This window comes from Rhinichthys klamathensis, unplaced genomic scaffold (assembly GCF_029890125.1).
Source record: "Rhinichthys klamathensis goyatoka isolate OS25496 unplaced genomic scaffold, OSU_Roscu_1.1 h1tg000636l_1, whole genome shotgun sequence".
NCBI lineage: Eukaryota > Metazoa > Chordata > Actinopteri > Cypriniformes > Leuciscidae > Rhinichthys > Rhinichthys klamathensis.
The window spans coordinates 317,308-328,809 of NW_026607082.1; the positions used below are offsets into that span (position 1 = coordinate 317,308).

At 37.8% G+C, this 11,502-nt stretch overlaps 1 protein-coding gene and 1 non-coding gene across 2 annotated transcripts; one reads left to right on the forward strand and one right to left on the reverse strand.

Moving 5' to 3' along the window:
• Positions 1–635: 635 nt before the first annotated feature.
• paip2b (poly(A) binding protein interacting protein 2B) lies at positions 636–9,968 on the reverse strand. Its single transcript, XM_056241336.1, has 4 exons — positions 9,820–9,968; positions 8,496–8,653; positions 1,439–1,612; positions 636–1,340 (listed from the first exon to the last, which is right to left on the reverse strand). Exons 1-4 carry the CDS (start codon positions 9,824–9,826, stop codon positions 1,284–1,286), a joined length of 396 nt encoding a protein of 131 aa, XP_056097311.1. The 5' UTR covers positions 9,827–9,968; the 3' UTR covers positions 636–1,283.
• An 859-nt stretch (positions 9,969–10,827) lies between these two features.
• trnae-cuc (transfer RNA glutamic acid (anticodon CUC)) lies at positions 10,828–10,899 on the forward strand. The gene has a single exon. It is a non-coding gene; the product is annotated as a tRNA-Glu (tRNA).
• The last annotated feature ends 603 nt before the right edge of the window (positions 10,900–11,502 follow it).

Consider the following 11,502-nt stretch of genomic DNA (forward strand, 5'->3'; position numbering starts at 1 on the left):
TTATACACTGAAAAGATGCCTTCTGAGAGACTTTGGACTAGTGTTTAGGCTAGCCAGTCGATAACATGAGACTACAGACACTGGGAAAATCCCTCATTTCAATACAGTCAACAAGAATCCTGCCAGAAACAAGAACAGCTACTGCTGACAATTTACAATATACTGCATCGCATCGGTCAATTAAAAAAACAATGTGATGTTAAAAAGCCTGAAAAAAAAACATGAAATTATTAAGGAAAACATTTTGTAGCAGCATGCCTTTTTATGATTTAGTTCAATTTACATTGCAATAATTATTTAGCTCACCAACTGATGGATTTAATAGCAATTTGCAGCCCAAAGACTCTCAATATCACAAATGATCAACCCGGTTTGAATGAAACACTGTAACATCTCACTAGTCTAATACTGCTTATCTACCCTGAAACCATTAAATATAAAAAAAAGGCCCTAAAAAGGCTTTTGTTAAAGTTAAAATTGTAATATGGTCCTCTGGTATTCTTGACAGCATGTTAGTCAAAACAAAACAATGGTGCTATGATGCTACTGCATTTACTGAAGTAAAACTTTGGGATGAGAACTGTCAAGACTGAGGTTTACTTTACATTACATAGAAAGCACAAACACAAAACATCTTCCAACATCATCAACCTGCTTGTTTTATTTGATTTTTTTCCATTTTTGTTAATGCATGTTGCACACTGTGACAGAACTTCAACGGAGGAAGGAAAAAAGAAACAGGAAAATGTTTCTGTGAAAATCCCTCAACAGTTGTCAGCTGCCACCAGTTCTGTCCATCAAAGAATGGTCCACCTGTCAACAGTCCTTGTACTGTAAGGTTTCCTTTGTCCCAGCCCTTTCCCCTCCCACTCGTATGACACACACCTCCCCGCCAAACTTCCTTTTAAAGAAAATAAAAGAGAAGACAGGAAAAAAAGAAAATGGCAATGACACGGGGACAAACTGCTAGTCACTATCACGATAGTGGAACTCACACAACTGTTCCTCTGAGATTAATACAAAGATCTTCCAGGAGAACTAGTCACAATCTGCAGCGGTCCAATAGGAACATTACACGGAGCAACCCGCCCACGTTATACATGGAGACAGACGGAAATAAAAAGCTTATAGAAGAGCATCCAGCACCCCCTCCCCCCCACCCACAAGCCCCACCCCATCAAGCCCCACACAACCCCAGGAAGATTGAAGTATGTGTGAGGGTGACCCCTGGCCACCAGCGGTCACATAAAGTCTCTATAAAGGAGCCCCTAACTGGAGGGTCTCTAGTATTTCACTCCAGGAACAAACTCCTTGGCCTCTGGGTTCAAGCTGCTTTTGCGCTGAGAAAGAACAGAGATGAAGTACACATGAGTACAATATCACAAAAGTTTATTTAAGGTCTACAAAGTGGTTTCCTTTCAGGAAGGATGACACTTACTGCGATGTCTTCGGCGTTTCCGTCACTGACCGACAACCCGCTAAGCTGCTGTTGGATCTGCCCTACACCAGGGGGAAGGTCTCTGGCAGGAATGAACCAATCCTGATCCTCCTCCTCCAACATCTCCTGGAAACAGCGTTCAAGAAACTCCTGCTCCAAAAGTTCCTCTTCCACCTGCAGTAAGACGTCAGACCCATCAAAATTTGCCCCTTTTCAAGAGTCATTACGGTAATTCTAACTTGCTGTACAGTTAGATGAAGACAAACCCACTGCAAATGGATGTAAAAACAAATTGAAATGCAAATGTGAATACAAATCAGACTATACTTGAAGTAATGTCAGTCAGACAGTGAGGAGCGCTAGACCATCACATTCAAACATGTATGCTTTCAGTCAGTCCTTCCAGTTTTTCGCAAATCTGCGATCACTTAATACAACGCAAAATCAACAAAATGTTGCATTTTATTGCCAATCGGGCATAATCGCCATTTCACCACAAAAATTAAAATGTCTCACAAAAATTATTATAATGAATGGAATTAAACCTAATTTAAATAAAGCTGTAATGCATTATTTTCACAAGGTTACAGATGTTGTGCACGTTATGTCAGTTAGTGGTCTGTGTGAAGAAAGCGTACTTTTCTCTAGTGCTGCCACTAACGACTAATTTTCTAACGACTAATCTTTCGACTAATTTTTCGATTAGTCGACTAATCTAAACGACTAATTAAAAAAAAATCAAGTGTTTATTTTGTTGTGTCCATTTTATTTTGAACTCAACTGAAGGGCCAAAACATAAAATGTCACCTGTTCAAAAACATTATGCATTAACAATCTAAGCATTAAGTATCTGCATTTCCATTAGGCTATACCATATTAGTCAGAGTCCTAATCTAATCCTCTAATAACAAACATGTATGTATTACTTAAATTAGCTCTTTGTTCTGCCTTAAAAAATGTACAGTAAGCTAATAATGATTAATTTATGTACATTTCTGAAAAGCATAACTGATAACATCACTCTGAATAGTAAAGTAGATGCAATGCATTTTCTGTGAAAAGCGCTATACAAATAAATTGGAATTGAATTGAAAGAGTCTGGACTAGCCCACTATGAGTCGCGCTGAAAGCAGGCAGGCACGCAGTTATGTAGCTCGCGTTTACACTTGCGTGTATGGCGAGCCCGTGCCGCGGTTCGCGTGAATGTGAAAGCAACACGGACTCGGGAGCGCTTGTTCAGGAAGTTAAGTAACCTGCCCATGTGTTTTAGCTGATTATGATGCATTTAGTTAAATAAAACACATGAAAGGGACGATAGTGTTGATGATTTACCTTGGATACGCGAGAGTTGAGTCTGCAGTGTATTCGCGCATTGCGTGTGCAATCAGGGCAACACATTTGGAAATCCACTGTCTCCTCAAAAGAGTCCGTTTGAAAAACACAATATATTGACCCGCGTTCTGTTTTCTATCATGCGCCGTGCACGTTTGCGATGGCATAAGATGCATGCAAACTCAACAGGGTTCGATAGAATTGAGTGTGAAACCAGACCAACGCTGCGGGGGGCACCGGGAACAATCGCGCTCGCGCTCGGACTGCAGCAAACGAGCCCGCTGAGAAAGCTCCGTCACCTGCCTCCGCAATTTTTCATATCAAAGCAGTGAAGGCAGGCGGGAACGTGAAGGAAAATGATAACAGATAAACCAGCAGGGCGCGCACGGCGCACAGACTGGTGTGTGGAGGTGAATTACAGTGAGCCGTTTGTGACGGGAGACCAAAAATAAATAGCGGTCAATAGTAAAAAGACACGTCGACTAAAAAAATTGCCGTCGACTAATTTGCATGGTCGATTACGTCGACTAAGTCGACTAATTGCGGCAGCACTACTTTTCTCACCTGCCATGGTCTGGGTGTAGCGATTAAGAAATATGAATGAATGACCAAATAAAAAAATATGATATGCTTGATAGTTCTTAAAGTTATTGAAGGCACTATATACTGCAAAATAACTCAATTTGGCACTGACATACTGAATGCCAGATTGGCTGGGCATTTGTATGCGTGCTTTTCGCCGCCTGTCAGCATGTGAGTACCAAATTCTGTTCTCTTATTAGGCTAGTTGCACTTGAATGGTCAAATACACGCATAATGATTATGTCAAAATGTCCACCTTGGCGTTATGTCTTATGTGAACAAACAGTTTGGGTGGGGGTCTTTGTTATTTTATGACTGACTGTTTATTTGATATCTTGAGAACTTTTTACTTGTATTGGTTTTGATGTGGTTTGCTCATAAGATTTTGGTCATATCGCCCACACTAAGTGATTGTTACTAGATATTACACCACTCTACTATCCTATATGAAATTATTTCAGATTTGTGAAGACTGGGTAAGGCTGTGCAACAATATCCCCCTTTCCAAGTCTGAAAAGCTTGTAGTAATGGTTCAAATGTATTATAATGTACTACAAATGAGACCAATAAACAAATAAACGAGAGTTGTGCATTTTGTCTGTACTTTGTGTCTTGTATGACTATTGGGCATCTAACATAATAAACAATGTCCTGGTTTCACAGGCAGGGCTTAAAATAAGCCAGGATTAGTCCTTACTTTAATTAGGACATTTAATGGGGAACTTGGCAACTCTAGTAATTTCTTCACTGATTTTCGCTTTTGTTGTCGCACGTTTTCTCATCGAGCTCCCTCTACAGCTGTGGGGCGTATATTTTCACAACACTGTCATAAAAAAACCTCACTTGCGGCACCCTCCTCCCACTTTCTACCGCTGCTCATGTGCATTTGTTATTATCGGAGCCGGCCAACTTTATCGTGTGGAGCTATGTCTACCGAGGTGGGTAATACATCATACACAGTATCATAGAATTATGTCGTACTGCCATAAAGCAGTTAGTGTTTCTCGCTCGTTCTCGCTTCTCACGAGACTTCCTATTTCCAACTTACCGGGACGTTAGTCCCCATGTTGCAAGGTTGGTTTTCCGCCTGGGAACGCTGGGGGGAGCGGGGAAAGTCATCAACAGTTTTATTAAGTCAAAATAGTTGCCAAGTGCCCCTTTAAGTAGCTTTTTATAAACGTGGCTTAGAAAAAAAAAATTGAGAAAGCAATGGCACTGACATATTTAAAGATATGTCAATGCAAGTTGTTTTCAGTTAAAACAGCTCAAAAATGCATTGTAGTTTAGGGTTAGGCTTAAGCCTTGTCTGGGAAACCGGAGGAATATAATAAATGTGGTATCCTAATTATAAAAAAAAATTTTTCACAAATTTCTGGAAGTCATCACCACAAAAACCGTCATTTTGATCGCAAATATCACAGGGGAAAAAAATCCTGGTGGGACTGTTCAGTGTCTCAGCTCAGTGCTAATTCAGATCATAGATACTAATGATTTCTCACTGAAGCCGTTTTGGAGCTTGTAATTGTAAAGTTCTCTAATTTTTGAGTATATCACTACTGCGTGTGATCTCAAGCACTGCAGAAATATTTTTTTCTCTGCAAGTGACTGCAATATTGTTTGAGTATGAGTTTTGCGTAAATGCATAGAAATGTAATTAAAATCAATAACTACTAAACCGTGGTTTTTAACCATCCAAAACAGATGATTACATTTTTTTTTTTTTTTTTGGTAGCTCAGATTTTAATATAAAACAGGACCATACCTTAAGGCATATTTATGGAAAATAAAATAACAACAGCATTATATAATGTATAACATGTATAAAATAACATTTCCAAAAAATTAAGAGGATGACAAAAATAAGGTTAAATGTCCAGAAAGTTACACAGTTATAATGTTCCTTGTAATATAATAGGGCGAAGACAAGGTTCCAAAGCGTCCAGATATGGGGTCCAAACTTTGTAAAACTGGCCTGTTTTTCCATGTAATACATAGGTTAGGCGCTCCAGGGGAATCAACTCAAAAATGATCTTGTGCCATCCTTTAAGGGATGGAGATTTATCACTGATCCAATTAAGTAAAATATTTTTCCTGGCAGCAAAGGATAGAATATTATACAATGTCTTATTCAGATGATTACATTTAAATAGACTCCCTAGTAATATATTTATGCTCTCCGTTTGAACAGACTTTTTTTTATTGCCTATTGTTAGGGCTGCACGATTATGGCCAAAATGATAATCACGATTATTTTGATCAATATTGAGATCACGATTATTGGTTGATTTTTGACCAACACAAATTTTATTGTCACATAGGCTAATTATAACTGCTTTCACATCCATATTGTGCTACATTCCTGCTAATGTACAAATATGTGCATCAAAATAAAATAGGTCCTCTTATTCACCAAAATTCAGTGCATCTCCTTGAAGAATAAATCAAAATAAAGAAAACAAAGAAAATGTAGCAAAACTTTTCCATTTTACATTGTGTAAAATATTTTAGGAAGCAAAATATAAACTTGCATTGTACCTGCATAATGGATGTGAATAAAACTAAAAATATACAATCAATGAAAAACACATATTCCATAACAGAATGTTACCAAATGAGCAGAACTGCACTATGGAAGTTTGATAAATGGATAAAATTCAGAGACATTGTTATTTGACGCTTAAGAAACGTAAAACCTGGTTGTGGTACAGTGTCAGTGATAAGATTCAATTTATGCAGTAAGATTTCACTAATTTAATGCTCCATATGAAAGTTTATGTGCTCGAATGATTTATTAAACAATAGTTAAAAACAAGACGTTTGTAGTAGGCTACTGATTATTGGAGTTCATTAATCGAACTTCCATGCCTCTTATATAGCAATTATATATTACTATGTACCAATTTACTAATGCTAGGACACACTTGGTCTCGCTCGCGCGCAGACACACTCGGTATCTTTCGCGCACTGTCGATCGTGTTCTCGGACACACTCGGTCTCTCTCGCGTAGTGTAGCTCGCTCGCGCAGTTCGCTTCGCTTTTGTCCAGTCCGGCACCTGGGGTCAAAGTCTACATCTAGAAACTAAACTGCACGGTGCAGGGAACAACTCTGATTGGTTCACGGAGGAACGTGATCAGACAGTGGTAAAAAAAACCCGGAGCGTTCTATGAACGGAATGACGCATTTTAAATATCGCTCGATCACGCGAATTTAATCGTGGGAAGCCAAAAATCGTGATCGTGATTAAAATTCGATTAACCGTGCAGGCCTACCTATTGTTAATATTATTATTGCTGCTGCTGTTATGAAACTAAGAAAACATGCTGTTTATTGACATAAAGTTTAAAGTGCCCCATTATGCTATTTTAAATGTTCCTAATTTTATTTTTTAGGACTCCTACAATAGGTCTACATGCAAATACATGAAATACAGAAACCACACACTGTATATTAGGGGTGTAACAGTACACAAACATGATGGTTCGGAATGTACCTCGATATTAAAGTCACGGTTCGGTACAGGAGCAGGGAGAAAACTAAAAATAGCTTTTTAAATCAAACTTTTTTAATAAAAATGTGAATATGTGTTTAAATAAATTCTATTATAATATAAGTTTACTAAAGGACAAAAAAAAAATCTATCTTAGCTAATGCTGTAAACTATATGGGGAGCCCTTAGTTGCACATTACTGTAATATTGAAGGTTACAATTAACAAGTGCCCAAATGATAAAATTTAGTGGCTATTTATATTTAGATGCACAAGGCAGGTTTTGCGATTAACTTCTAAATCTAATTATAAAGTTAATTTTCTACTCCAATTCATTTTTGAAATATGATCATTTGTACAGTAGCTGTCAAATTTATTTGAACATACATTCAATCATTAAGAAGTTACTAACAGGTTAAGTAAATATAATGAATAGGCTAATATAGTGCATATACGAAATGCTTCTCTCTAGAGTTCATTTCTCTAGTCTAGCGAACTAACCTGCTGTCAACACAATGCCTAAATATAATGCTATGTGAGATATTATTCTCAAACTGTTTTATTGATTTCTTTCCGCAGTTGAAACACTGGTTGAGAGAGGTAAACATATCGAGCGATCGTCTCTTCTTCTGTGCATTGCCGCGCCTTCTGGATTGGAGTGTGGATCGCCTGTGACAATGTATTCATCGTGCGACTGCATGGACAGAACTGTAACGTCCGTTCCGGGACAAATACATGAACAGTTATACCCCTACTGAATATACATTTCACAACTCATTTCTCAAAGAGTCGGTTTGTTAGAAGATACACTCTCTCTAAACCCCACCTTACCACCAGCCAAAGCTGGTCTGATTCGTCAGACATTTGTGAAACGGAAATGTCCCACTTCTGAAGTTGTGATTACGAGCTCGCCGCATTCGTGCTTTGTTGTCGGAGAGAACAGGAATCATGGAGCACACCAGGTTAATTCTTGCCTATTTTTTGGGAAAATCTCATTTAACGGATAGTTCACCCCAAAATGTAAATGTTGTCATTATTTACTCATCCTCATTTTGTTCCAAACCTGTATGAGTTTCTTTCTTCTGTTGAACACAAAAGAACAACCAGACAGTAGCCATTGAGTTCTATAGTATTTTTCCCTACTATGGAAGTCAATGGCTACCATCAACTGTCATACAGGTTTGGAACAAATTGAGGGTAAGTGTAAAAAAAAAAAATTTTTGGGTGAACTATTCCCTTTAGAGCCAAAATGATGTTTAGAGTCACATTCATTGACAACCATACAAAAATTCACTGTGCTATCTAAATAGTTTGCTGACAATTATGGAATTTCAGTCAAATACAGGCTATTTTTGCTGTGTGTAAAACATAAAATACCCTTCAAATGATTATTCATATATGTAAAAATGCACTTTAATAACAAGTTGATGTAGCTGTTGAGGAAAAAACTAATTAAGAATAACAGTCACAGAAGCAATCGTTCTCACCTCCAACATATATAAAGTTTATGGCACACGCAACTCGGAAACTTGGTATCAAAATTATACCAGAGCTTCCCAGTGGTAAATACGACTTGAGAGGGCGTTCATGTCCAATTTTTAACTAGGAAATTTGTATTTACAGTAATTCAATTAAGAGCAGCAGGTTCACACTGACCTGTCTGTTGTACTCCTCCTCGTTCTCCATCCACATGTACTCTGCAAAGGGGTTGGCATCCCCCTCCTTGTGTCCATTCACAACATTCTCATCCTTCCCTTGCCCACTGCCTCCTCCTGGTGTCTTTGCTACCTCTGGACTGTTAATATCAGCAGGTTCTGTGGGTGTGAAATGCAATATTAATACGCAACCAAGAATATAGTACCCCACCACACACAAACACATAACAAAAGTGATGCCAATGAACAAGAGACTTTTGGGACAGTGAATAGCCTACAACTAGTACAGATAGCATGCATAAGTAAAACCTCAATCATTATGGTGTACGTGCTAAATTAATTATTCAATAAGTATATAAATCAATGCATACGCAAATGTAATTTTAAATGATTGTTATCACAACAAGGAGGATTCGTCCCTCTGTGTTTGGATAATATTCTCTCGGGCACAAGCACGAAACTTGCTACCAACTTAAGACGTTTTATACCACAATATGAAGGCACAATTACGTTTATTGAGTTCTTCTAATACCTTCGACGCGGCATAGTGCATAACTGACATGGTTTAAACATTATGTAACAATCTGTTACTATCCATCATAGTGTTGCATAAATGAGACAAAGAGGAGGTCAGTAGACACCATCTTTCTCCACATGGATTTGATTCATTGTAACGTGAGGCCTGGCTAAGACTCCAGAGATAACTATCTATAGTAGTATACAAACCATTATAAAAGTCTAAATTAAAACAACCCCCTTTTGCTGAAGATTTTTCATGCCTTAGCAAAATAAAGTTAAACAATTGTTCAAACTTCACGTTTGGCGAGCGTATACTATAACGTTACTGTGAAGCTAACGTTGTGCGTGTTAGCTCGAGCCACGAGCGAGCCATATCAACAGCGGTCTTTCCGCGTGAAAAAAACATGTTGTCTGGCCTCAAAGAGTAACGTTTAATGGCTATTTTGCTTATATCGAAGCAAAAACTGATTATAGTTGTGTTAAATAGTTTTAAAGGCTTCTGTGTGGTAAGTTAAGAAACACGACGGATGCGTGTGTTAGCCACACGACTGCATCACATACACATTACTAGGCCTCCATGCACACTGCGCTTAACACAAACTCTGCCAAGTGAGCATATATGGGCTTAATTTGCTTTATACTGCATGTTAAATGTGCTAAATTACTTATATTTGGCTACACCACGCATTCAGCGATGGCTACCATTTCACAAAACAAAGAGAGAGAGAGAGTAGCATACCGCATTTATAAAGTCAAAATATTAAACATGGCTCCTTTCAAAGATTTGAGCTGTTAAGAGGACTCACCCGGCATTGTAACGCTTCTGTCCCTCTAACTATCACCAAGTAAGTCGACTAAAAGAGGTAATTTTCCTGTTTGCAACGACACCGTTACCTGGCTAGATTTCAAGCCTACGTCAGAGTGCTCATGTGGGCCTTTCACACAAACATGTCGCGCGCGCCTACTGTTGGTCATCATCGGTATAAAGCTCAGCGGCCACAGGCTGTAAGCTAACATCTGATTATTGGATTGCTGCGGGTCCTGCTACAGCTAACGTTATTTGGATTCAAGCGTGTTTGCAAGAATAAACGATCAATGTAAAGTGATCTGGTTTAACGAAACGGCCCGCATGCTTGTAAAATATATTCAAAGATTAATCTTCTAAATTTTTATCCAGGATAAATTTAAAAAGCTGATAAAAAAACTATCAATCTTCATAAGTTGGTCAATTTTATTTGACAAAAATATATTGTTAATATTATTTTGAGGACGGCATAAACAATTTGGAAGGGATTTACAAACATGGAAATTCAGTGGAAAAATAGGCCTAGCGTTACTTGGTTTCACGCCAACGTCTTGAATGTGGTTTGGATAGTACCGAGTAGTAAGTTGGCAAAATAAGGAAATATCATTGTAAGCGAACATTACATTTTATAAGAGGTTAAAGCCTATCCCATGATGCTTTATCTGCATTGAAGATACACAGTATTTCATCTGTCCATTTATTGGGAATCGAACGCATGGCCATATACCCGTTAAGCTACATTTGACCTTTTTTCAGGACTTTCTAAAATGTTAGTATCATTAATCCAGATTTGAATCTGATATATCCCACTCATGTTTAAAAATAGATAGAACAACCCCTGGTGATTAAAAACAATTTAGTACAGACACACTTGTAAAAGCGAAACGAACCAAGATGAAAATTCAACACTGTAACTGCCCCTGTTTCGGAAGAAATATTCAAGTGTTGGTTGTCCAATTAAACCATATGATTTGACTCGTACTGTATTTTATCGCTCTATTTGTATCTCTCCCTGGTGGTCTAGTGGTTAGGATTCGGCGCTCTCACCGCCGCGGCCCGGGTTCGATTCCCGGTCAGGGAACGCGCACTTTTTAAAGATGTGTTGCTTGTGTTCGTTGTATGTGAGGTCAATTTGAGTGCATTGTAGTGTGTCTTATATTAGAGATAATATTCCCTTTGGCACAGACAAATATGGTGCTCTTTTGTTCTTCTAGCGACCCCTATAGTCTAATGCTTTCATTTTATGGGAAAAAATGCATGAATTCAATGCATTTCTTTGTGTGTATGTTCCATAGAAGAAAGAAACATCATGCTATCAATAAAATAAAACAAAATAATAATTTTCATTTTTGGAGGTGAACTATTTAAAACTGTGATTTTGGTTTGTCACCTCAGTGATCTTGACTTTTTTAACGGTCTCCAACAATTAAGATAATACAACCATGTCCTATAATAATTCTATGTAATTTTGACAATCCGATTTTCAATTAATTGTACAGGGTTCTCACAATTTTGACCTGGATTTCAAATGAATTTTCCATGGCCTTTCTAGTTGATTGAGATTACTGGATAATGACTTAAAAAAAATCATTTTATGGATATTGCACTCACAATTTCTAGTCAATAAAATAAAGCTGAAGATAACCAGAATAATTTAATTCGGTTTTAAATTTCCATTACTTTT